At 38.3% G+C, this 23,634-nt stretch overlaps 4 protein-coding genes across 4 annotated transcripts in view; all 4 read left to right on the top strand.

The window, feature by feature from the left end:
* Window positions 1–523: 523 nt before the first annotated feature.
* On the top strand, window positions 524–13,161 carry csf3r (colony stimulating factor 3 receptor (granulocyte)). The gene is made up of 17 exons (XM_044208463.1): window positions 524–2,954; window positions 5,510–5,619; window positions 6,390–6,464; window positions 6,645–6,941; window positions 7,331–7,463; window positions 7,617–7,783; window positions 8,984–9,153; window positions 9,315–9,465; window positions 9,745–9,827; window positions 9,944–10,151; window positions 10,255–10,443; window positions 10,658–10,759; window positions 11,156–11,302; window positions 11,385–11,525; window positions 11,630–11,726; window positions 11,806–11,884; window positions 12,307–13,161. Exons 3-17 carry the CDS (start codon window positions 6,401–6,403, stop codon window positions 12,787–12,789), a joined length of 2,511 nt encoding a protein of 836 aa, XP_044064398.1. The 5' UTR covers window positions 524–2,954; window positions 5,510–5,619; window positions 6,390–6,400; the 3' UTR covers window positions 12,790–13,161.
* Window positions 13,162–13,983: 822 nt separating this feature from the next.
* mrps15 (mitochondrial ribosomal protein S15) lies at window positions 13,984–19,111 on the top strand. The gene is made up of 8 exons (XM_044208465.1): window positions 13,984–14,262; window positions 16,949–17,017; window positions 17,108–17,183; window positions 17,324–17,372; window positions 17,531–17,615; window positions 17,732–17,790; window positions 18,298–18,489; window positions 18,788–19,111. The coding sequence occupies exons 1-8, from the start codon at window positions 14,121–14,123 to the stop codon at window positions 18,896–18,898; spliced, it is 783 nt and encodes a 260-aa protein (XP_044064400.1). The 5' UTR covers window positions 13,984–14,120; the 3' UTR covers window positions 18,899–19,111.
* A 1,253-nt stretch (window positions 19,112–20,364) lies between these two features.
* Window positions 20,365–22,382, top strand: LOC122881826 (cornifelin-like). Its single transcript, XM_044208466.1, has 4 exons — window positions 20,365–20,505; window positions 21,342–21,502; window positions 21,636–21,772; window positions 22,027–22,382. Exons 2-4 carry the CDS (start codon window positions 21,391–21,393, stop codon window positions 22,129–22,131), a joined length of 354 nt encoding a protein of 117 aa, XP_044064401.1. The 5' UTR covers window positions 20,365–20,505; window positions 21,342–21,390; the 3' UTR covers window positions 22,132–22,382.
* A 20-nt stretch (window positions 22,383–22,402) lies between these two features.
* The window catches only part of oscp1b (organic solute carrier partner 1b), a 9,612-nt gene continuing 8,380 nt past the window's right edge, over window positions 22,403–23,634 (top strand). Inside the window, exons 1-2 of the mRNA XM_044208464.1 lie at window positions 22,403–22,540; window positions 23,064–23,317. Coding sequence (XP_044064399.1) covers window positions 23,206–23,317 — 112 coding nt within the window. The 5' untranslated portion in view covers window positions 22,403–22,540; window positions 23,064–23,205. The remainder of the gene's footprint in view (window positions 22,541–23,063; window positions 23,318–23,634) is intronic.

The raw sequence follows: 23,634 nt of genomic DNA, 5'->3' as shown, positions 1-23,634 counted from the left end.
AAATCTAGAATACCTTACAATATTTCATGCATTCTTATTTAACTTTTTCTGCCTCACAAAACAAATCCCACCCCAGTTTTATCACAGCTCTGCCATGTCCTCAGTGTGTTACACTACACATGTTGTAAACACCTCTTTTAAAGCAACCTTCATTGTCTTCCTCCCAGAGAGTCGTGGTTACTAAGAACATGTATTTGTGCTTGTGTGTGTTTTGTAATGTGTGTGTTTCCTCCTCGTGTTCCTCTCCTCTCCTCTTGTTGACCCACACGAGCCTCTCAGTGAGCCCACTACAGCCTGCCAGCGCAACTGACCTGTGGTAAGGGGGAAATCAATAGTCAATTCCATTTTGCAGCCAGCGTGTGACAGGTACTAGATAGGAGTGGACTGGGTGCATGTAACAGCAGGAGCGTGAGTCAGAGCTTGTCTCTCTCTCTCTCTCTCTCCTCTCTCTCTCTCTCTCTCTCTCTCTCTCTAGCTCTCTCTCAGTGTCTCACTGTCTCGTTCGACCAAGCCTCATGGTGGAAACAGCCGTGCAAGAGGCCACACTCCTTGGTGTACAACAACTCTGGGGTATGTAATCACATTAAGCATTATCTAGTGTGAATGTTAAATATGACGATGATTGTGATTATAACTGAATCAGTATCAATCTGCCAAGTACAATGAGTGCACGTGGAATCTAACTTGTTTAATTGATGCAGACAAATTACAAAAGAGACATTACATTTGTGTGAATTAAGTGCATATGGCAGGACACTTTGTTCAGCACATATGCAAACAGAATGCAGTAACAGTGATGATAGGAACAAAAAGTAAAGCACATGCAAGGTGCACATTGCCTCTTATCAGGACATATGGTCCCTCCATCTGGAAGTTTTGATAATGTGGGCAGCTAGTACAGCACATATCTGAACTTTCACTGCAGAATACATACAGTGTAAGTCTGTATAAACACCACTTTGTTCCAGACTGTTCCAAAACAATTGAAATGCCATGGCGAGCCCCTGAATTTTCCTCTGGTACCACAATGTTTTTGGCTTTTAGTGAAATATCATGACTACTATTGGATGGATTTCCTTGAAATTTGTTTCATGTGTCCATGATGTCCAATTCCAGAAAAAGCTGGACCATTTTCTTGTCAAAGTTCTGTTTCCAGGATCAAGAATGCACTTTCACACTCACTTTTTAGTTCATTCAGGTCACGTCTGATAATTAGATTTCTGAGTGATAAAAGAAATGAATACATTTTTTTAATGTAAATATAATTACTAAGAAAATAAAATAGTCGACCCAATTTAGGCCCAATTTCACCAGTAAGGTTCATTCACTAAAAATGTGCTAAAGTTTATTGTACATTCAAACGTAAACACTTTCCAGTTCAGTTCTAGCAGGTCTGGCATCAGTAATAGCATCAGTACAGCTGTGAGGAGGGTATTGAGTATTTAATAGCACATAAATAGTTCAGAGGTTATAGGGCTGATTTGAGAACACACTCAGGATTTGTTAGAAAAAGAAAAATAATAGATGCAATGTGTAATTCGCTTTACTATTAAACCCTGGGGACAGTATATTGATTTTGACTCATGGGGTTGAGTGCAGTAGTAGGATGGCACTGTTTCAACAGAAGACATTAAGGGTATTAAATATTTTTAGATTTGAATGTAAGCATCCAAGATTTTCAGAAGCCATGATTACAGCAGTTGTGATTGCAGTAAACTACTGTAATTCTCTGCATAATGGTAGATAGATATGAGAGGATACTTCCAGCAGTGACTAATTTGGGGTTAGTCACATTGCTAATGTGAATAAGAATCTAAAGAGGAGACAGCATTCTATTAAGCACAGTACAAGAACCGTAATCAAACCTAGCAAAGCTTCATCAGTTCAACTTAGCTTCGGGGGCCTCAGCTCATTTTACTGCTCACTGAAACGTAGCATGTAATACCCAGTGGATGGAGAACACTTCGTTCATTACTGCTGATTAGGAAAAAAGATCAAGCAAAATATGTCAACGTGTGATAACCAGTTAATGTATTTTTAATTAGTGCCTGCTTTTCTTTTCTCCTGTTGATTCCTATTCAAAAACCTACCATTGTGTGCATTTAATTCCTCCTCCAGCGGCCTCTCAATTAACACTTAACTTCCATTATGTTTTTGAGGGTGGCAGAGTGACCGAGCAGGGATACAGCTGTTAGATTAAAAGTTGAGTGGGTGAGCTCACTGGCTCGCCTTGCTCCCCATTTTGAAATGAGGCCTCAGCCAGAGAATCATTTTACAATTTAATAAGCTAATAAACGTGATATGGCAAGTAGTTTCAAGTGCCCTTGGGGGGTCAAGGCACAGTTTACAATCCAATTTAAGAGCTTGTTCTATTACCATGCTGACAAAGGCTTGGACAGGCTCAGAGATGGAGATGACTGCGTTTTGAGGCAGCCTCAGTGATACAGCAGATCGGCTACTTCAAAGGTCACACTCAACACAGAGGGGTCAGCCTGAACCAGACATACATTACATTCTTCAAGAGGGCTCCCTGGAGTCATATTGTAAGGCATTTGACAGCGGCCAGATTGATGGAAAAGACCGTCAAATAAAGTTGAAATACCTCCGTACGCTCATACAAGCAAAGGCCAGACACCTCAGCTGTTCAGAGATTTAGATTTAATTGCTTCAAATTGAGGTGTAATGTTCTTATTACTTCTTGAGCAATCACAAAAGCAATATATTGTGACACCCCACTTTTCTTCCCTTAACTGGGCCCCATGAGTCATGTGTTTCTTCCTGGAAAATAGTGAAGTTTCACAAATTCAAAATAAGGATGTTGCTGCTGCTGTTACTTGGCTAACACACACATATGTCCTCCACTCCGAGCTGCTTGGGGCCACACTGTGTCATCTGGTGCTATCAGGGCTGATGAGAGCCTGTCGTCTTTCTGGGTCTGCTGCAGCTGCTGTGTGGTGAGTGGCAAGCCTCTCTGATGGCTCTCCTTTATCTTCACATCAAGCGATTTGCTGGTCCTTTCATTTTGATATTTGTGCCAAATTGAAAAAGGAAACTTCCTAAAACTTATTTCTGAAAGACACAGGTTCAGGCTGGAGAGCTGCATCCTGATCCAACTTAGGGACTGCTCAACTTAATTTCATTTAAAACACTTGCTTAATCATATTTGTTTTGCCCGCTCTGCATTTATCATTCTTTACAGTTTCCTGTCTAATAATGCCTATACATCTTTTAACAAACATGAATTACTACAGATGCACAGGATCTTCAGATATTTAGGATTTAAATAGGAATTCTAAGATCACTATTTTAAAGAAAAAATACCTGGAGTTTAATGCTCTAAATGTGTACAATTTAAAAAGCTTAAAATTAAAATCTCTGTAGACAGAATAATAATTCAAAATTCAAAAGCATATTAAAGAGTTTTAAGATAGAAAACATATAGTACTGTTTTTAGCTTCATTTTTATGTAAAACTCACTTTGTGAGTTTTATCAGCTTGTGACATTCTTGTGACATTGTGACATTCTTCCAAATGACGAAAGTGTCACTATGGAAGTAACATTATCATGTTAAGCTATGGAAAACATGTTTATGTTCTGGTCATCCATTAAAAAAGAGGATGTGAAACATATTGCTTTCCTCCTTTTTAGCTTTTTGGACTTTTACAACTGCTGACACTAAAGGTCACTGTGTCTGAGCTTCAAGGAACTGTTGTACGATTAATAAGTGTCTAAATTCAAAACATTTAATTTTCTTTAACACTTTTTAAATTCCTAATTTAAAGCACAATACTTAGTGTGAGAAATAGGACCAAAAAGGGGAAATTGTGACAAGTTTGTCATTGCATTCTGTGCAAGGATATTGCAAAATCCAGAAAGTGGGCGTTTTGTAACCCCCAACAGCAAGGAGAAAGGAAACATACTGTGGCTATAGTAAAATAATAATGACTCACTGAGACACAAAAATGAATCCAGATAACAAATCTGCATCGATACATTAGGAACATAATTGGCCAATACACTGAAAATAGCCAGTTTCATTTTATACTGTCTTTATTTTAAGCATGTCGAATTGTGTTTGTTGACAAAATACACTCCAAATTTAATAGCATATCTCCTCTCTCCTTCTCTCTCCCTCTCTTTCTCTCGATTGCCTTTTTTCAGAGCCACAGGCAATTACCTATTAGTAGTAAGCAGAAATTCTAAAAAGGAAAGCAGGGGGGAAATGGAGGCCTTTATGCACACGGCTGATAAGAAACAGGGAGAAATTCCATTTCTCTCAAATCGCTTTAGCGCAGACCTCACCAAATAGTAGGTTATTGTGGACTGAGAGCATCGATCTGACTGTGAGTCTGAGTGATAGTTACAAATTTTTAAAGTAATACTTCCTTGTCTTATAAGGATGCTTTCTATTTGACAGTCCAGACATTGTTGTACTAGACCAGAAATACTTGGAAGTGGGATTAATGGAAATCTAATAACAACTCATCTCAATTTGTTCCTTTCGCCCTTAATGTATAAGTTGAATTGAACTCTCAAAAGTCAGTTGACAATAAACATGTAGACTTTGCGAACAGGTTTTGGCCTGAGGAACAATCAAGTTCAGATTCTTCAATTTCCCACCAGAATCAGTCAGGGAGAACAAAAACGAGTGTTACAAGACCACGGGAAGTTTCTTAATGCTGTGGTCTCACTTATTGGCTCTGTGTACATGTGTATGGGTATATTTGTGCGTTCACATGCGTGTGTGTGTGTGTGTGAACATGTCTGTGTGAAGAAATCAATAAGAGTCTGATAACACATTAAAACTTTCCTCCCTGCTGAGGTCTTAGTGGCATTTAATAATTACTTTTAGTTAAAATTATTAGTACCCCTTACAATACATATTGTATCCACTGTAGTGAATGAGCAAGTTTAAAATTAAATAATTCATTAATTAATGGTACCTTATTCCGTACATGAAATGACACTTAATATGTTGGAATTGACACATTTCACCAGCTATCCTTGTAATGCTGTTAATCAGCTGTGACTCAAGATTATTTTGATAATCAAGTAATGCGATAATTATTTTTTATTAACCATGTGGCTGTAAAAATGTTTATCACAACTTCCCAGAGCCCAAAGTGACATCTTTAAATGTTTTGTTTACCAATAATCCAAAAATTACAAATACTAAATACTCACATTTGAGAAGCAGAAACCAGAAAAAATGTGATGTTTTTTGCTTGATAAGTCAGTGAAACAATCTTACAAGCAAAAAATGTTTTCATAAATGAAATATATTGTCAAATATATTGTGAAATGTCTAAAAAAAACACGTGCGTATGTGTGGTTCACCGCATGAAATGCTGTTCCACATGTGATAAATTCAGATGCTTTTTTAAATTTTTTTAAAATTTGTTTGTCAGTTTTCTTTCAATCGACTAATAATTAATCTAATCAGTTAAACTAATGGTTTCAGCATTTTTCAATATTAATAACTGCTTTGTCTTTCCTCCTCCCATACAGCACAGAGAGACACAGAAATGTTGTGAAGGCATGTCTGTGCTTTGTTGGTGTTGCTTTGTGAGACGGCAACCAGAGTTCAGTGACTTTTTACCTTTCGTAGTTGTGTAATGGTGAGTATTTCAAAAACACAGTCCTCAAAATTCATTTCACCTGAAATTTAAGAAGCAGTTTGTTGACTTAATATCATAAGTACAATATGGTGGAGAAGTGCTCCCATCTGCTTAGTTTACAAGCTCCCATCTTCTGCTCATTATACATGACCAATCAGCTATGGAGCGCATGGCCAACAAGACTGGTTACCTTCTAACAACTGGCAATTACAATCTTCCTGTCTGCCCTGAGAAGTTTTATCTCTAATAGAATGGTACAAGAGGAGAGATATGGTGTGTACCGACAGCATACATATGTATTCTGTCTACAGAGAATTTAAATTTCATTTTGTAACAGCTAGCAGAGCTTTGAATGTCACATCCTTTGTGTAATCATGTTGCATAAATGTGGACCCAAGCTGTCATGAAGTTTTATATTAGTGTATAGATTTGTTCTGAAAAGTCTCTACAAACGCCATACACAGACAGTGCTGCAGATTGTTCTCTACTATTGTGTTGGGAAGCAGTGGGTGCATTCTCTAGCTATCTGTTTATATTGAAACATTATGTATTATGGATCACACCCTTGCTCACATCAGCCTGCCATACCAAACAATTGAAACAGCATTCAATTGCGTTGATGATGTCTTTTGAAGTGACAGACGTTATCACTCTCAATACCTCACCTGACACAATGTTGCTCTGAAGGAATGGCAATTCAAATATTGTTTTGTTAGGGCATGAAAGTGTGTAATTTAAGAATAATGCATTTCATTTTTGCTGCCTAACAGGTTTTATCATCATGATATCCACATGGGTGTTAGTGATTGTCATGCTGCTGGTATTTGTGAATGGAGCCATAAACAGTGAGTGTTGCTCTCAGAATGAAATAGCAAATCTAAATGGAAATAACCAGCAGTTATGAAGACAATTGTTATTACACGTTTCCTTCCTTTGCCTGGGAGATTCTGTCCAAACTAAATATAAGGCTTTGGTATTTTTTATAAAAGACTTTTTAATGCCACAATTCATTTTCTCATTGTTAGAGGATGACACACAGCTGTGTGCAAAGGTCCAAACGTCCAGCTCAGTGGTGCCTTTGGGGTCACCTGTCACAGCCACCTGTGTCATCAGAGACGACTGCCCTCTGCTCATTGGACAAGCTGTTCATATAGAGTGGCGCCTTGGTGATCGCTTTCTCCAAAGCAGCCCCATGGCCAGTGAGAGCGGCAGAGTTTCCGAGGTTGTTATACCGAGCTTCAATTACACCAGGGCGTTCCTCACCTGCTGTGTCCAGGCCTCTGCTCTTCAAGTGGTTGGAGGAGTGGAGATCAGAGCTGGATGTGAGAAAAATGTCAACTTCTTGTGCATATTTGTTCATTAATAATCAAATGAACTTGCCTATAAAAGTTGTTTATGTCCCACCAGTGATAACCAAAACAGAAAACACTGACAATGCTTGGTAAATTAAGAAAAATAAAACTTCAATACTGAACATTTTAGAGATCTGGCACATTTTAATGGATCTATCGATGGATACATGTTTTAGAGATGCATGTTTTAGATATCAAAAGACATCTTTGTATCAGAAGATTAATGCATTACATCAAAAGGTCTTTTTATTTGGACTACTTCTAAACTTTGCCCAGATATACATTAAGGAAAGTACAAGGGAACTTTTCTTAACAACTCCATAAAGAAAACTCTCTTCACCTTATTTTTTCATCTATAGATCCACCAGAAGCACCACAAAACCTCTACTGTCAGACAAACCTCACCACCCCTAACACCCTGACCTGTAGCTGGGACCCTGGGCAGCAGGAGACCCACCTGCTCACAAAGTACACCCTCCACACCAAGATATGGTAATATTATGCCTGTAAATCCCTTCTACCAGGAATACACTGAAGCAGTTACCAGAAAGCAAACATCATTTTTGTGTCAGGAATAATTAAAGTGTCATTTACAAAATATGTCTGTGAGGTTGCACAACTATTTCCCCAATATCCTAAATCCAGGGATTCAAACGAGAACCACGTTTACGAGCTGCTACCAGGAGTCCACTGCTACACCATCCCTCGCTCTGGCTTTGCCCTGTTCTTAGAAATGGAAATATATGTGAAGGCAGTGAATGAACTTGGAGAAGCAACCTCAGTACCTATCATTTTAGAACCTGTCAGTGCAGGTGAGAAATATAGAAAATGTGCATTTATTGAATGTTTTCTTTGTTTGTTTCTATTGTGGCCAAGCAGTAACCTCCATCAAAATGTCATTTACCAGCCATTATCCAGGATTTAATGAAAGTATTTTATTGCCCTGAACCATCCTTAAAGGGGAACTCCACTGATTTATACTGTTGGGGAGTACTACTACTATTACTGAAAAAAGTTATATAAAGCCTTTTGTGGCTCCAGAAGCAGTTGCGCAAAGTCTGAGAAATGTCCTCAAGTGATGTCACTTGAATCAGTGTTGTTTGGGGCTGAAAAGTACAATATTGTGCAATGATCAACTGGTGCAGTACTCTTTTAATTCTACTCCTCTATTTTTCTTTCATAATCTAATGTAACCCCCGTTTGTGCCTCTCATGTATTACATTTGAGTCACCAAGCTAAGAATCAGTTTTTTCAAAAAATAAAACCCAGAAAGCCGTTTAACAACATTTGCTGCTGCTTTGAAGGTATTTTCAGAATTCTCATTCTTCTAACTATCTGCATGAAAAAATATTACATACACTGCACAATTAAAAAGATTTTTAACCGGCTTCCCAAGTTGCAATGTATATTTTTCCTAGCCAGAAATGACATCTCCTTGCCCCTTTTGTACGACAAAAGAAAAATATAACATGTTATTATGCATGAAAATATAAAATAATATAATGTAACGCTGTCATGTCAATATGGACCAAAATCTCTGAGGAATGTTTCCAGCACCTTGTTGAATATATGCCACAAAGAATTAAGGTAGTTCTGAAGGCAAAAGGGTGTCCAACCCATTACTATACCTAACAAAGTGGCTGGTGAGTGTTTGTCAAATCCAGCTACCAGGTTTGTTTGGATTAGGAAACGGTGTCGCAACTTGAAAAATGGGTTAAAATATATTTATTTTGCAGCAGAAGGAATATTTTTTTATCCAGACGGTTAGAGGAGTCTTTGAGGAATCAGGAAATACCTTCAGACCAGCTCTGAGTGTTGTTAAAACACCCTTCTGGGTTTTTCAAAGATCCCCGAGTATTTATTTTTTGGGAAAACTGATGCTCAACTCTGTGACTGTAATGTTATGGTTTTACATGAGAAGCACAAACTGGGGTTCAATCTTATGTGAACCTTTTCTGCACAAATTACAAAACCTAAAAGAAATGTGAGGCTTTTGTTTTGTTTTATTTCAGCTAAGTTTGACCCACCAACGATTCTGAAGGTTCAAGTTGAGCCTAAAAGGTACGGCTGCCTAAAGTTGAGCTGGAGCTTATCTCAGCAACAGGCCTGGATGCATGACTGCCGCCTGAACCTGGAAGTCCGACTTAAGACTGCTCACAGCAGTCAATGGAGTGAACGACCAGTGAGTAAAATTAATTCCAGTGACATTATAAACAGAAAATTGAGTTGATAAACTTTTGATACAGTAGCTACAAGCAACCACAGTTTAACCCGCTTGAAGTTCATAATATGCCTGTCTGGAGTCACATCTGTATGGTTTGTCTGCTGTGTGACATACGTTAGATCCTGGTGAGCCGGGTTAGACCAACCAGACCTGTGGAGCAGTGTCGTCTCCTCCATGGGACTCAGTATCTCGCCCAGATTAGAGTCAGATACCAGCAAAGCCCCTGGAGTGAATGGAGCAGCAGCCAGTCTGGAGTAACCTTAGAGAGTGGTAGGGCTTAGATCAGTTCAGAAGGACACAATCATTTTCCAATCTATTGCCCTTTCTTCCATTTCTTGGTCTTTTCAATATATGCTAATGCCATGTTCTACATCTCCCATTGCTTTGCTCTATAGCATAGGCTGAAGTGATGTATTGAGTTCTGCCGCACACTCTGGCAGTGTATCCATAGACCTGTCTTGCATAGATAAGTTTTATTTTTTAAAGAATAGAAGAGAAGTGCAGGCTTTTGACAAACCGCTAAGCTGACAGCCATCTCTTTCTTTTCAGCTCCCTCTGGACGCCTAGACACGTGGATGAAGGTATCAGGGGATGACAAAGACAAACAACTCAACATACACTTGTTTTGGAAGGTACATACATCACACATGTTGCTTGACACCTGTCACAAACTGATGTGTTTTGTCTTATAGCTCTGATTGAGTGTGTGAGGTCTGCCTTTAAAATATCTTCTCACTTTTTTTTTTAGCCATCAAAACAGTTCCGTGCCAACAGCCAAAATGTGTCATACATTGTCTCGGTGCAAAAACTGGCAGGTGAAAAGGGAAAGGTGTGCTCTACATTGGGGAATTACTGTACTTTCCAGCTTCCCAAGAGAGCAAAGAAAGTGTATCTAAGTGCTGTAAATGCAGCAGGGAAATCCTCCCCCACTGAAGTTCCGATTTACTCACCTAAAGGTAAAATCGACATCCTTAAACATGCTTAAACTGGTTTAGAAAATGGCTCAGATATGATACAGTTTAATACATTTTTGTGTTTTGATGTGTTTTGTGTCTGTAGCTCATACAGTGATATCAGACATCACAGTCACTCCTCATAATAACAGATCCCTACTGGTCCAGTGGAGAAGCCTGATTTCTTCCAGTCTTACTGGTTTTGTGGTGGAATGGAGACCTTTGTTAAAAACAGACCTCTCTCTCACCCAGTTTATAATGACTGCCAGAAACCAGACAAGCATTGTTATAACAGGTATGTTTTATAATATTTGTATTGCAGGTTTTAAGATCCATGTCCTTTTATTTTACTCACCTTTTATTTGGTTTTCCTAATCTGGTGTTCATCCTTTATCACGAGAATTCACTCTTATGCAAGGTCTTCTTTTTCCTGTGCACGACCTGCCTGTACAGACTGTTAGGAGCTTATGGGCACTGATACACTCTAACCTCCTCACTCTCATCAATAGGCAGCTTTGAGCCCTACAAGCCCTATGGGATCTCTGTGTATCCTAGGTTTAAGGATGGGATAGGCCTTCCTCAGACTGTTAATGCCTACTCGAAACAAAAGGGTAAGTCACCAAAGACATAAAGAGGATCCCACAAAGAGCAGGCAGAGGTGTGAGAGTCAGGCAGCCTTAACTTTGAAGAAGTGAGAGTTTGCCACATGAGTAAAAAAAAAAATCCATTGTGAAATCTATCAGAAACAGCTGATACATGATGGAATAATGCCCTCTTGTGGATAGAAATGAATAATTATTTTTGATGGCCTGAAGGTTTCAGATCATGTCACGTCAAGTCAATTTTGTTTATATAGCCTAATATCACAAATCAAAAATTTGCCTCAAGGGGCTTTACAATCTGTACTGCATACGACACCCTCTTTCCTCAGACCTTGGATTCATGAGCATAATAGCTCACTATAGTTGTAATAATCACTCATAATGAGATTTCTTTTTTTTTTAAAGCTCCATCCATGGTTCCAAAAATAAGAATTAAAAAAACTTGGCAGTCAGGTATTGAGCTTACCTGGGATGAAATACCGTTAGACCAAAGGAACGGAATTATCCAGAACTACAAAGTTTTCTACTGGAATGAGAAGGCACTCATTAACGGTAGGTTAAAGACCTTAATTTTACTGTTCAAAAACATTTTTTTAAGCACTTGATGCTATCTGATGCCTGACTTTTCCTTCAGTTGTGAATGCTGCCAGGGAAGAGAGGAGGGTGGTCCTGAAAGACCTCAACACTATGTCTCTGTATGAAGCTTTCATGATGGTTAGCACATTTGGTGGGAGCCTGAATGGGTCAACAATTCATTTCGAAATCGAGCCCTTTGGTTGGTATCATCATTTGGCAGTGGCTTTCTAGAAACATGACAGAGAAATGTCTGTGTTCCCACAGCAGATATTTCATTCAGAATATGTATTTCTGTCTTCTCAGATGCGGTTGCTGTTATGATGATTGTAACTGCGTCTGGTGTTGGACTGTCATTGCTCATTATCTTCACAGTCATGACTTGTTTCTCCATCCACAAAAGGTGAGATCATTGTCACACTGTCTCAAGCTGTAAAGCTGTGATGTAATTTATTCTCAAAACATTTTTCTTTCTCTTGCAGGCTGAAGGGGCATTTCTGGCCAGCTGTTCCAGATCCGGCTAATAGCAGCATCAAGAGATGGACATCAGGATCAGCACAGGTGCGGAAAATTAACCTGTGCAAGATAAAATGCTTTTATGCAATAAGCCCCTTTCGGTTAAAGCTGCAATAATCAATATTTTATATTAACAATGGATCAAATGACTACATGTAATGTGAAGGAATTGCTCAAAGTGAATTATCACCAACTCTGTAGTTCCCCTTCACTCTACGGCACGTTTTAGCATCTATCAGCTCACTGTTTTGGTTTTACAACCCGTAACTTTACTGTTTTGGTCTCAGTGCTCTCCTCAACCTTATTTCCAGCCACAGCAGACAGTTATTTTTAGCAAAAAGGCTATGATAAATCCTCTGTACACTACCTGCCCAGCCAGTACAGGCCCTATACTTTGTCATTTACTAATTAAAGACACTGATGACTAATTTAATTAATTCAAAATTAATTTTAAATTTTATTTGCAGAATACCCATCTTGCCTCGGACAGTGAGGATCCAAATCCAATTTACCTGTCCCATCTCAGCTTCCTGGACCTCCCTGTGAAACTAAGTAAAGAGGATGATGACCCATGGTTAAGCGGTACAGATGACACCAGTGACCTGGGAGAGTCCATTTGTGGTTCACCATTCATCCCTGGCTACTCTGGTTCAAACAGCGACTCTGTTCCTTATGCCACTGTGATCTTCTCTGGTCCATGCAACAGCCCTACACCTAAAGCACCTCATGTCTACCTGCGTTCTGAGTCCACACAGCCCCTCTTGGAGACTGAAGAATCCTTCAGTCCAAAGTGCTACCAGAATACGGCAAATGATGGGATGTCAAGGGAGCAATGTTTTTTTGGCCCGTGCCATGATTGTGCACCTGAAGAAGTTGCAGACCCAGACATTCTGTGGGACGACTTTCCTTTTCTACGAGCATTAGCAATGAATGATACTCAAAATGACTAAAAGTACTTTGCTGATTATAAGAGAGCTTTGCAAGACGTTGGTGTAGATCTGAGTTTGTGTAATGAGCCCATTGTGATAAACTGATCCAGCATAGCACACAGCTGTAAATGCATGCTAGTTTTAATCCTAAAATCACTTTGATATTTAATGATTATGATGCCCATGCTCTGTCTGTACCACACTTTGTAGATACATCACCTCCTTAGAAAATAAACTTTTTTACTGAAGAAAAAATTAATATTGCTGAGATGATACTGTTGTGGGTTATATGCAAACTTTCTCAAAAATACTTACCTTTTAAGTATTAAGGGGGGACTAAGGGGACACAGTTAAAACAGTGTCTTTGAATAAAAAAATGTAACAGGATAAAAACTGGTTTTCCTGCTGACTGATCATTCACCACTATGCCTATACATTTGGTATTTACCTACCGTGCTTGCCAAAAGGTATCATCTGTAGCTAATGGATGTGATTTAAAATGGAAGCAGAGTAGCCCACAGTTTCCAGCGAAAACAGACAGCTTAAGTAAAATCCCCACTCAACAAAGCAACCTGGTGTGATTTCAGGTAAAGTGGGACACCTTTTGGCAAATGGTTTTTAGATCATATCAAAAAATGGGACACTTATCCATCCTGGGACTATTATTTACTCAGAAATTTCAGTGTAACCCAAACTGCTTTATACATCCATTTGGTTGTATGAGATGGAGGAAATAGATATTAAACTGTGATTAAAGTGATTAAAAGTCATTGAATTGGGAATTTTTGTTTGATTAAAAGACCACAAGATTTGTTAAAACATTTCCGCTTCATACTACTCTGCTTTTCATTGTATTTTATTCCATTTGCCATTTTATGTAAGCTAATAAATGTAAAACTTGCTATCACTGCAATTTGGAATAGTATATGTCCACATTTATATATTTAATCAAGTCATCATTAACTATAAATTGACAAATCATTACTGTTTGAGTATTTTTATTAACTGACTAACAATTAGGTCCCTAACAACCTAAGCCCCTCTTCTACAGTAAATATTATGATTTAAACGACATTTAATGCTAAAAGAAAGCAGTAGTGGAACAAAGACTCCCGAGCTCGGTTTACTGTTGTTTTTGATGGCAGAAACCGAAATGAATCTGCTGTTATTTGTCCTATCGATGTGTTCTGAGATTGTTAGTATGCCTAGGAAAAATATTCCCCTATACTCACTCAGCTAGTTTGGTCTAGTCAAAATGGCGAGCCTCATGTAGGGGTCGAGTGTGATTACCTGTCACATTTTCATCACTTTTTGGGAGTTTATTTTCTACCTTGTTAGCTTTCCTGTCAACCATGTTCGCAAACATAGCTCTGCGAACTGTTCTGAAATCGTCGGCTCGTGTTTTGCGAGAAAGCGGCGCTCTGTGCTCTGCTCTGTCAGCGAAACCCTGGACATGCAGCTCGGCTTTATTAACAGGACCGAGAATCAGCTGTGGTAAGTGTAAGCGACGGGAAGAACTCGAGGAAGCTGACCAGAAGTGGTGAGAAAATAGCTCGCTACAGTGCCCAACACTGTCCGTCTGTCAACACCTAACGCTAAATTAGCTAGAGCATCTTTTAGTTAGCTAACACCAACAGCAGTGGGCACTGTTGACAGAGAGCTGCAGTGGTGGAAAAGAGTATCACAGTATGCCAAACAACATACTAGCTAACACTTTTATAGAAAACGCTTAGAAATGTTTGAATTTCATTAAGGCACATTAAATAATTGTGGATATTGTTTCCATTTTGCCAAATTTCAGTCTTTACCTAGCTTGAACTTGTAACTTCAGTAAACTGAATGTAACAACAAGCACAGCCATTGATTTTGAGACAGAACTCACACATCATTATGACATCACAATGGATAAGAGTATTTAATAAAGGGTATTTACAATTTAGTGTTTTACAGGCTAGCTTACAATATGACATTACTGTACTGCTTGGAATCCTATAAAAAGAATAATAGCCTGTGATTGGAGTACATTAAAACATTTAATTTAAAATAAAGCACATATGCTGCAAAATCTTGGACCAGGGAACACCCTTGAAAACATAAGCTTTTGTAAGACTGGAAACATAATTGTAAAAAAAAAAAAAAAAAACATTTTATTCCTCCTTACACTTTATAGATTATTTTGGTTCCACCTTGCGAAAAGTAGGTGTAATATTTAGTCCACCTTCAATCATATCAGTGAGGGTAGACTAAATATTAGACATACCTCTACGTATCATGCAATACAATTCAGCAGCACTACAAACTAATGCCTCCAATATTACCATCAAGTTGAATCGACACCTCTCGTCTGCCTTCACTATGGCTATGCAGCGAGCTAAACACACTTCCAATAAAGGCTGAAGACAAGGAGTTAGCCTTTGAGGTTTTTACTTAAAGCAATTGGAAAACTGTGACAGCAGTACCATAAATAATAGTTAGATCAAAGTTATTGTAGAAATGAATTAGTACAGTAAGTAGGAAACTGGATTCACAAAAGTACCGGCTAACTAGCTGTCAAATTGGTTACATTGTCCCTCATGCAAGTAAGAAACAAAGTTATTATCAGTGAAAGATCAACAAATCCCCATAGAAAGTAACACACTAATTAATCTAGTCAACATACACATAGAGACCACAAGAGTAAAAGGAAAAAGAGTAAAATATATGTCAGTTAGCCCAACAGTAAATTAACAGTTTGCCTCAGACAGCTAGTATAATAATATACAGCAACAAAATACAAATCAACAATTCCAAAACAGCTATAATAAATATTGCTCCAACAAGGGCATTTGGAGAGTAGGGTAGATAAAAGAGTGTAAGCGATCTCTAGAATCAGGCAACATGTCAAACTCAGACAGACTGCATTGACAGCCACATATAAAAACTAACCAACAGGCTTATGAAGGACATATGTAGTTTAAAATAATTTGATAAATATCCTTAACCCAACAACACCCATATTTGCAGCAGCTTGCCGATGTGTTGGAAAGTGTTAATGTGTGTATGTCTTTGCTGCTCAATCTGATGCACCATCTCACTTCATCATGATCATATCAAGTGCATCTAGAGCAGCTATGCTTTCATTTCCCACCTCAAGTCTACTAGAATGTGATAACTTGTTTTCACACAGTTGCATCCTATTTTACAACTATACAGTTGCTAGTCTGAGGAAAATAAAATACATCAACAGTATGGTCTAACAGACTACCAATATAAGAAATAAAAAGTTGCTTCCCTCGCAAATGAGTTTTCTTGCTACTTTACATAATGTTAACCGCCAAGAAGAGTTAATGTTCTGGATTTCTGATATAGGGATGAAGCACCAGTGTTTTGAGGAAATGACATCATTTGGTATTTTGATTCTATTGATATTGAAAACCACTATCGTCTCACCATCTGATATGTGTGTAGTTGTGTTTTATCTGGGATTTGGGTCAGCCATGTTATACAGATAATTTTTGTTGTGCTCTTCAAATCACGCAGCTTAAACTTGTAACACCATCCTGTAACTTTCCTCTCAAAGGACAGAATAGAAATGTTTCACATGCAGCAATGGAGACAGCATCTCATTCATGCTAAGTGGCATGCTGCAAATAATAATTTCTGGTGTTGGATTTGGTCACTAGCAGTAAGTTTTCTTCACATGCAGGAATGTTGCTGCCGGTATCAAATGTTACAATATGAAAATCAATTTCTCAAGAAAGAGTACGACCATCATTATCTTTTAGAGCAGCTCTATTCCTACTTAAAATTATATCAAATGTAGGATAGCCTCAGATACTTTAAGGATGTGGGAGGTGGAAAATCTACAAAGAGCAGTATCAGTTTGCAATATAGGCCTCTGGGGTCCTGGTCCTCTAAATGGCCTATTAAGCTTCCTGGCTATTATATTCATGGAAAGCACTCACTGAACTTGGCAGGAAGATGGCAGTCCGCATCATTACAGATTCACCACTTTGTTTAACAACATGTAAAAGACTTTGAGTGGTGAAGCTATCTTTGGTTTTCTTTGAATATGAAGCTGTATTGTTTAAACAGGCTACGGCCTGTTACATTGTTGACCATGGTACTTTATTGAGTAGCTCAGACTCCAGCTTTTGTGTGTCTTATTATTAAGTGTCTTTGTCTGGCTCTCTCTCCTCAGTTGCAGGAAGCTTTGCTGTTTCACCACCAGTGAGACATTATGCTCGGGCTGCAAAGAAAAAGAAGACGGGTATGTTATGAGGCTGCGTTGTCACCAAACCATGTTTTGACATTTGTGAAATTCTCGCTTTTCATCCAAACATTTTGTTTCTTCTTCCAGGCCCTGAGAGCCAGCTCAGTGATCTTCCTCCTACAATGCTGAAGATGGATTATACAGCTGTACCCCTCGCTCAAACGTAAACATACATGTATACTGTACCTTACATGAAATGAGTCATAATAGAATTTATATTCACAATTCATTAGAAATCTGCATTCATATATTTATTAGATTAATCATCTACTCTTCTAACACTAGTGTATTTTGTGTTAATAGGACTGATGATCTTGTCAAAAGACTTCTTTCGTTGGAGTTAGCGAGTCATGTGAGTTCTCATGTCCCCACAGATCGCTTTGTCATGTTTTACTCTTGTTTTCCAATATTTTTGATGATAATGATTGCGTTTCTTGTAACATGCAGTGACCTGCTACTTTTAAGAAAGTCATAAACAGGTAGTTTAATACTCTGTGTTTATGTCTTCAGAGTGAAAAGCTACAGCTGAAAACGGAACAGCTGATTGCAAAAGTCCAGAGGGATGAGAATGACCGCAGCTCAGTAGAAGTCCAAGGTGAGTTGCTTTTCTTCAATGTCGTACATAGTTTTTTCACTGAAATACAAAGATAGGATATAGCGTATTTTAACTGTATGTTGATTCAGTCCCCCTTTTAATGTCTTTTCCTCCAGTGGCTATTTTGACTGCAAGAATCCGAAACTATCAGGAGCACTTGCAAAAACATCACAAGGTAAGTAAAGGAGTAGAATCAGCATCATTTTAGCGTCTCGTTTCTCCCTTGCAAGCTAAATGGGAAGGCTGTGGACAGGTTTTATAAAAAAAAATCTTGATGATGTATCATGTCATAGGGCAGTTCACTCTTACCACTAGAACTGTCATATATGAATATGTCTCCCCACATTTCCTCTCTGTCTTCCTCTGGTGTAAGGCATGCGTGTTCTACAGGATATCCTGTTTACTCCCCCACATTAAATAAGGACATGCGTAGCACATTCATGGTCGGAAATTTCCACGTTACATCATACATTTAACATTTTTGTTGCAATTGACATAGATAAGGAATAGAGGTTCTAGCTGTTGAATTGTTTCTCTGTTGCATTTGTAATTAAGTATATCCTCATAACCTGATTAGTGTATAAACTGGGCTTCAATTGGTGTCCTCATTTCTTCCCATTTAAGCCTGTTTGAATCACATTTGTAGTCCAACCCCATTCTTTTAGGGTTTATTTCATTCCAGGACAAAGCCAACAAGAGGCGGATGCTCATGGCCATTGACCGAAGGAAAAAGCTTTTGAAACACCTTAGGCTGGTTCGCTATGATGCCTTTGAGAAAGTGTGCGAGCAGCTGGGCATCACCTACACCTTCCCTCCAGAGTACTACAGACGGGCCACTCGCCGCTGGCTAGCCAAGAAGGCCTTTTGCATTAAGGTAATAACAAATGACCCCGTTGTTCTATCTATATTTTCTATGTATGATAATGTATATTGTTTTTTCATTGGCAGTGTATAATGATGGTATCAACTGGAGATTACATATATCTATAATATCTAAAGACCTTAAGTCTTTCAGACTTTCATTCCACACTAGTGAAGCAATGGTGCATATTGTCTGAGAGCATTACTCGGGCTTTCTGTAGGTTCATGTGTACACTAATCTAACTGACTAACATGTTCAAGGTGTTATTTTGTTCCTCCACTGACATTTGGTCATGTGCGTCTCTTCTCAGGTCTTCAACGAAGTGCAGAAGCAGAAAGCAGAACAGAGGCTGAAGATGAAACAAACCTTAGCCCCCAGAGACACTGAGGCAGCCAAGACAAAAGCTGTTGAGACCCAATAGAAGACAATATAATGTATACTACAACAACTGATTCTAAATGTTTGTCTTAATCAACATCTTACTTACTTACTTACTTACTTTTACACATTCAGATTAATATGTGGCATGTGAATAAACAGCTCCCTTTTTCATGTGTTGCCATTATACAGTATTATTTGCTTTTGCTTTCAAGTTGATGAATTTAATGGAAATAAAATGTCCCAGAAAGTTGCATCCAAATGTCCTTTGGAAATGTATTTGTACTGAATCTGCACAGAACAAGTGAGGCAGCCATTGATGTCAGTTGTGCAAGGTATTAACTAAAGTAGGGAACTCAAATTACCAGATAATTAGAGAGGTTTGGCAGTCTGGCTACACACAATAGCCAAACCACTGAATGTTCCACTGTAGGCTGCAACTTAAAGGACTCAACACTGAATCTCATGGTAGAAAACTACTGCTGTACTGCTCTCTATGGGTTGAACATGTCGACAAAGTTGCACCTCTGGCCATGATGTCAGCTGGTTTCCATCAGCTGTCAAAGGCAAAATTACAGGTGTTTGATAATTTATCAAACTAATAAAACATTTAGTTAGATAGATTTTGCAAGCCTTGTGTAGAATTTGTGAGTTCACATTATACCAACACTTGTCAGTAAGAGCATCTGGTGATATGACAATATGATTCACCTTTTTTTGAGCACTGATTGGCTTGAGTTCTAGTGTTGTTGGAGAAAAGGCTTTGAAATAGCACAGGAGTTAAAAACAACAACATGAACGCCTGCACAATATGATGACTCCACCACAAAACTGCTGCAATAAATAAGACATTTGAGAAGCTTATGATGTTGATGAAACTGCTCGTGTTTAAGGCTGTACAGATGGGGTTGCTGCATTATATTGCAATGTGTCTCTTATATTGTCCAAATACAAAAAGGATCTTACAGTAATGTGATCCGGTACATCACCTCAAACTGTGGCCCCAGTAATTAACCACGTGGTCACCATTTAATTTCATATCCAATATGCTGGATAACAAAACAAATGAATTTCAGAGATTGCATCACTACTTTCTGACTGCACTGTATAGGTGCCATCATCTTGCAAAATTGGTTCAGATCTAAGTAAATTCATATCTTCTTTTACAAACTGCAGTGGTGACATAGTATGTTGGTTGATTAAAACCTCAAGCTATATGACAAAAGGGATGTGATGCATTTGTGGGTGTTATATGAAAGCATGACCTAAAAGATTCTGACAACTGCATGTATTCTCTGAACTGTGCAATGAAATAACTTCTGTTATGAATCGGCACTATGTAAAATAAATAAATTGAATCTAATATCAGATTGAAAAACCAATTAAATCGAGGTATTCACCTCCTAACAGACAGATGTGCCAGTGATCTGTAGCTGTTTATGATTAAGCCCTCTATCAGCCTCAAACCAAAGCAGCAGTTCTCGTTAATGGTCTGAGTTTGTCAGTGAATCACCACAGATCTTTGTCATCCTAAGAAACAGCAGTTTGTTAGCAAACCAGCATTTCACAGCTCAAGCTCGTCACAGCTTCCTGTGTGGTGTGCAGCTTGTCAGTTTGATCAGGAGGAGTGCACACTGATAGACTCTTCTGGTAAGTGACAGCTTTTTTTCCTCTCACAGTAGATTAACTTAAGAATTCACTATTAATTTAGTTAAACTGATATTGCTCATAAACACTATTTGCAAATCATTCATATTTTGTACCTTTTAAAAGTTGCACATTCATAAGAAACTCATTTTGACAGCAGTGATACAAAATAACAGGCCGTTATGTTATTTTGTACTTCAGGTTAAGTAATACCTTTATATTCATTTTTTAAAGCCCTTTGTATATAATAGTTTACATGCATGGCTCATAGTATGATCGTTCATACTTTTCTATGGTGACATTTACCAGTCTGTGTCACAATAACATACTTTTACCAGTATTATGATCAATAACTGTCCTAATTAACTATAGACTACATACAGAAAAAAACCTAAAGGGAAAAATTCCAAAAATGGCATTCTTTAAATTAAAATAGCATTCTTTAAATTAAATAAACACAAGTACCAAAACAAAATATTTTCTGAGCAACATTAGTGGATGGGAAGCTGAATTGTTACACACTTATTGTGTTGAGAAGGATTTTCTTAAAAGACGGGTATATTTCTGATTAAGAACCATGCGAAACAATTATCATTTAATTAGTGCGTAAATCACAAAAGCTCTCAGCCCACAAACTAATGTCTTGTTCTGTGTTAAGGAAGAAGTCCACGAAACGTTTGTTGACACACTACATGCTTTACAGGGAGATTCATGAATGCTGTATGAATAACATGATTTCTGTTTTAGAGTTATTCTCCAATGGAACATAGAATTTAGAAACAAACAAACTGCCCCTTTTCACTATTCCAGTACTAACAGCTGAATGTGTTCTTTACCAGGCAGCTAAATCAAAAAAAAACAAAAACCAAGCAGATCCAGTAATCCAAAATGTCAAACCCAGTGGTCACCCATCAACCAGGTGCAGGCGGCTATGGGACAAATGTTCAAACAGGAGAGTGGAGCACCGGCCTGTGCTCCTGCTGCAGTGACTTGTTAGTCTGTGAGTACCATTCAAGATGCTTAAATTTAACATTATTCAATTTTTGTCTGTACAGCAAAGATGCACTCAGGCACACTTTTGTGTATTTTCTCTTTCAAACATTCACAATGAAATACACTTCTATTGTGTGCAGGTGCTCTTGGTTGCATCTGTCCAATTGCATTGAACTGCTACACAGCAAATAAGTATGGGGAAAACTGCTGCTTGGGTTGTTTGCCAGGAGGCTTAACAGCCATGAGGACTCATATGAGACTGACCTATGGTATTCAGGTAAGTTACTCATATACTTATTGTATATACCAAACTCATTAGAAGATCCTTGCTTGTGTTTTGGGTGGTGCTGTAAGTCTCATATGGGAAGACTGACCTGTTTTCAATAACTTGGCTCTTATGAAAGACAGAGATTTCACAAACATAAGAAATGTTGGGTGTTCCCTGAAACTGAGAAACCTGAACTGCAGCACATTTCCTCATAGAGGGCTGGTGTTCCATGTTGTGATTTTGTTGCAATCTTTTAACCACAGGGAACAATACTCAATGATGCCTTGATGACCTTTTTTTGCGGAATATGTGAGACGTGCAGGATGGCGCGTGAAATCCGCATCAGGAATGGAGACATTTCACCGTAACAAGAAATAAAGGATTCTGGTCCATGCAGTATTTTCTCTTTGTTGATGTCCAGCTATTGTGGAAGTCATTTGTTTATTCCTGTAGCAGGCCTAGCTTTTATGCAAACAACAAAGAAGGAACAGTTAATGAATTATGCAATTCAATGTATTGAATGTAATTTTACCTGTAGCCTTACATGTACCTGTGTAACAGTGTGACAAAGTGCTGGTACTGATCTGCATTACTGTAAATAAATTGCATTGTTCAGTCACTCACAACATGATTACTTACATTTAAACATGAACCATTTTGTACAACTGTATCCATAGAAATGTGATTGTTTAAATTTATTTAATTTACCTTGTAATGCAGGAAATAGCAACTTGCTGATCCACATGGTGCTCTGACAAAAAAATGGGGATTATTTTGGTAAATATAAACCCTTTCTTCAGTCAGTTAATCCCAGCATTTTTGACTTGTGATCCCTTAAAATAATGTGTGTACTTGTGACACATTATTACAGGTCTTAGCATGGACATCAGTTATGAGCATTTCAACTGTTTTATACAGTCTATGATTTCGTTTCAAAGAGTAATGTCTTTCTCCAGTTTTTTCATTAGAAGGATTTTTAGAGGCTTGTAGAGGTGAAAGTATTTAGTGTTTCACAAGAACAGAAGCAAAATCAGAAACAAGTATCTGGTGACCTCTAGGTTGGAACCACTGCTGTAACACTGATAGTGGTGCAGGGTTGGTTCGGACATGATGAAAATACAGTGCATAAATAAATTGAGTTTGTATTTCTATTTATAATATTCAAGTCTCATTTGGAACATTGCGACTTAATTGTAAGTGCGCTCACTGTTGCACAAAGTCAGACCCATAAAATTCACACTGTGGTTAAATTGAATGTTTCACACCTCCTGACCCCTTTCCTTTACGTCATAACGCACAGCGCTCTGATTGGCTGTTTGTTTCGTGGCCTGGCAACCAGAAGAGGCTTTACCAAACAGACAGACCCCCGATCGGCAAGCATTCGAGCTAGCTACAATCGCTAGCTACGTTTTCTGGAGAGATTCAACCACCCAAATACCATCATGTCTTCAAGAACACTGCCTCTGCTATTCATCAACCTCGGCGGAGAAATGCTGTACATCCTGGACCAGAGGCTTCGAGCTCAGAATATCCCTGCTGACAAAGCTAAGAAAGGTAGCTAGCTTAGCAGCTCTCCGGATAATAACACAAATGTCACCCTGCAGTGAAACGTTAATGTTACACTGCGATAACTGCACATTCAATTCAGTCGGTTTGTCTGTTTACTCGTTTTGTAAATTAATAATAAAGTTTCGGTGATTCATAGAAAGTCTATATAAATCAAGTCAAGAGTTAACATTAATGCGTCAACTGGTTGTCTTTTGTAAATCCACGTATTTTGATCAAGTCATAACTCACATAGACAACAGTTTCTGTTGCATGGGACACTGTAATTAGGAGCCCAGAGCAAATTTCAATTCGTAATTCCCAAT

The sequence above is a fragment of the Siniperca chuatsi genome, linkage group LG9 (genome assembly GCF_020085105.1).
Source record: "Siniperca chuatsi isolate FFG_IHB_CAS linkage group LG9, ASM2008510v1, whole genome shotgun sequence".
Lineage (NCBI taxonomy): Eukaryota > Metazoa > Chordata > Actinopteri > Centrarchiformes > Sinipercidae > Siniperca > Siniperca chuatsi.
This window is presented reverse-complemented; position numbering and strand designations above follow the sequence as displayed.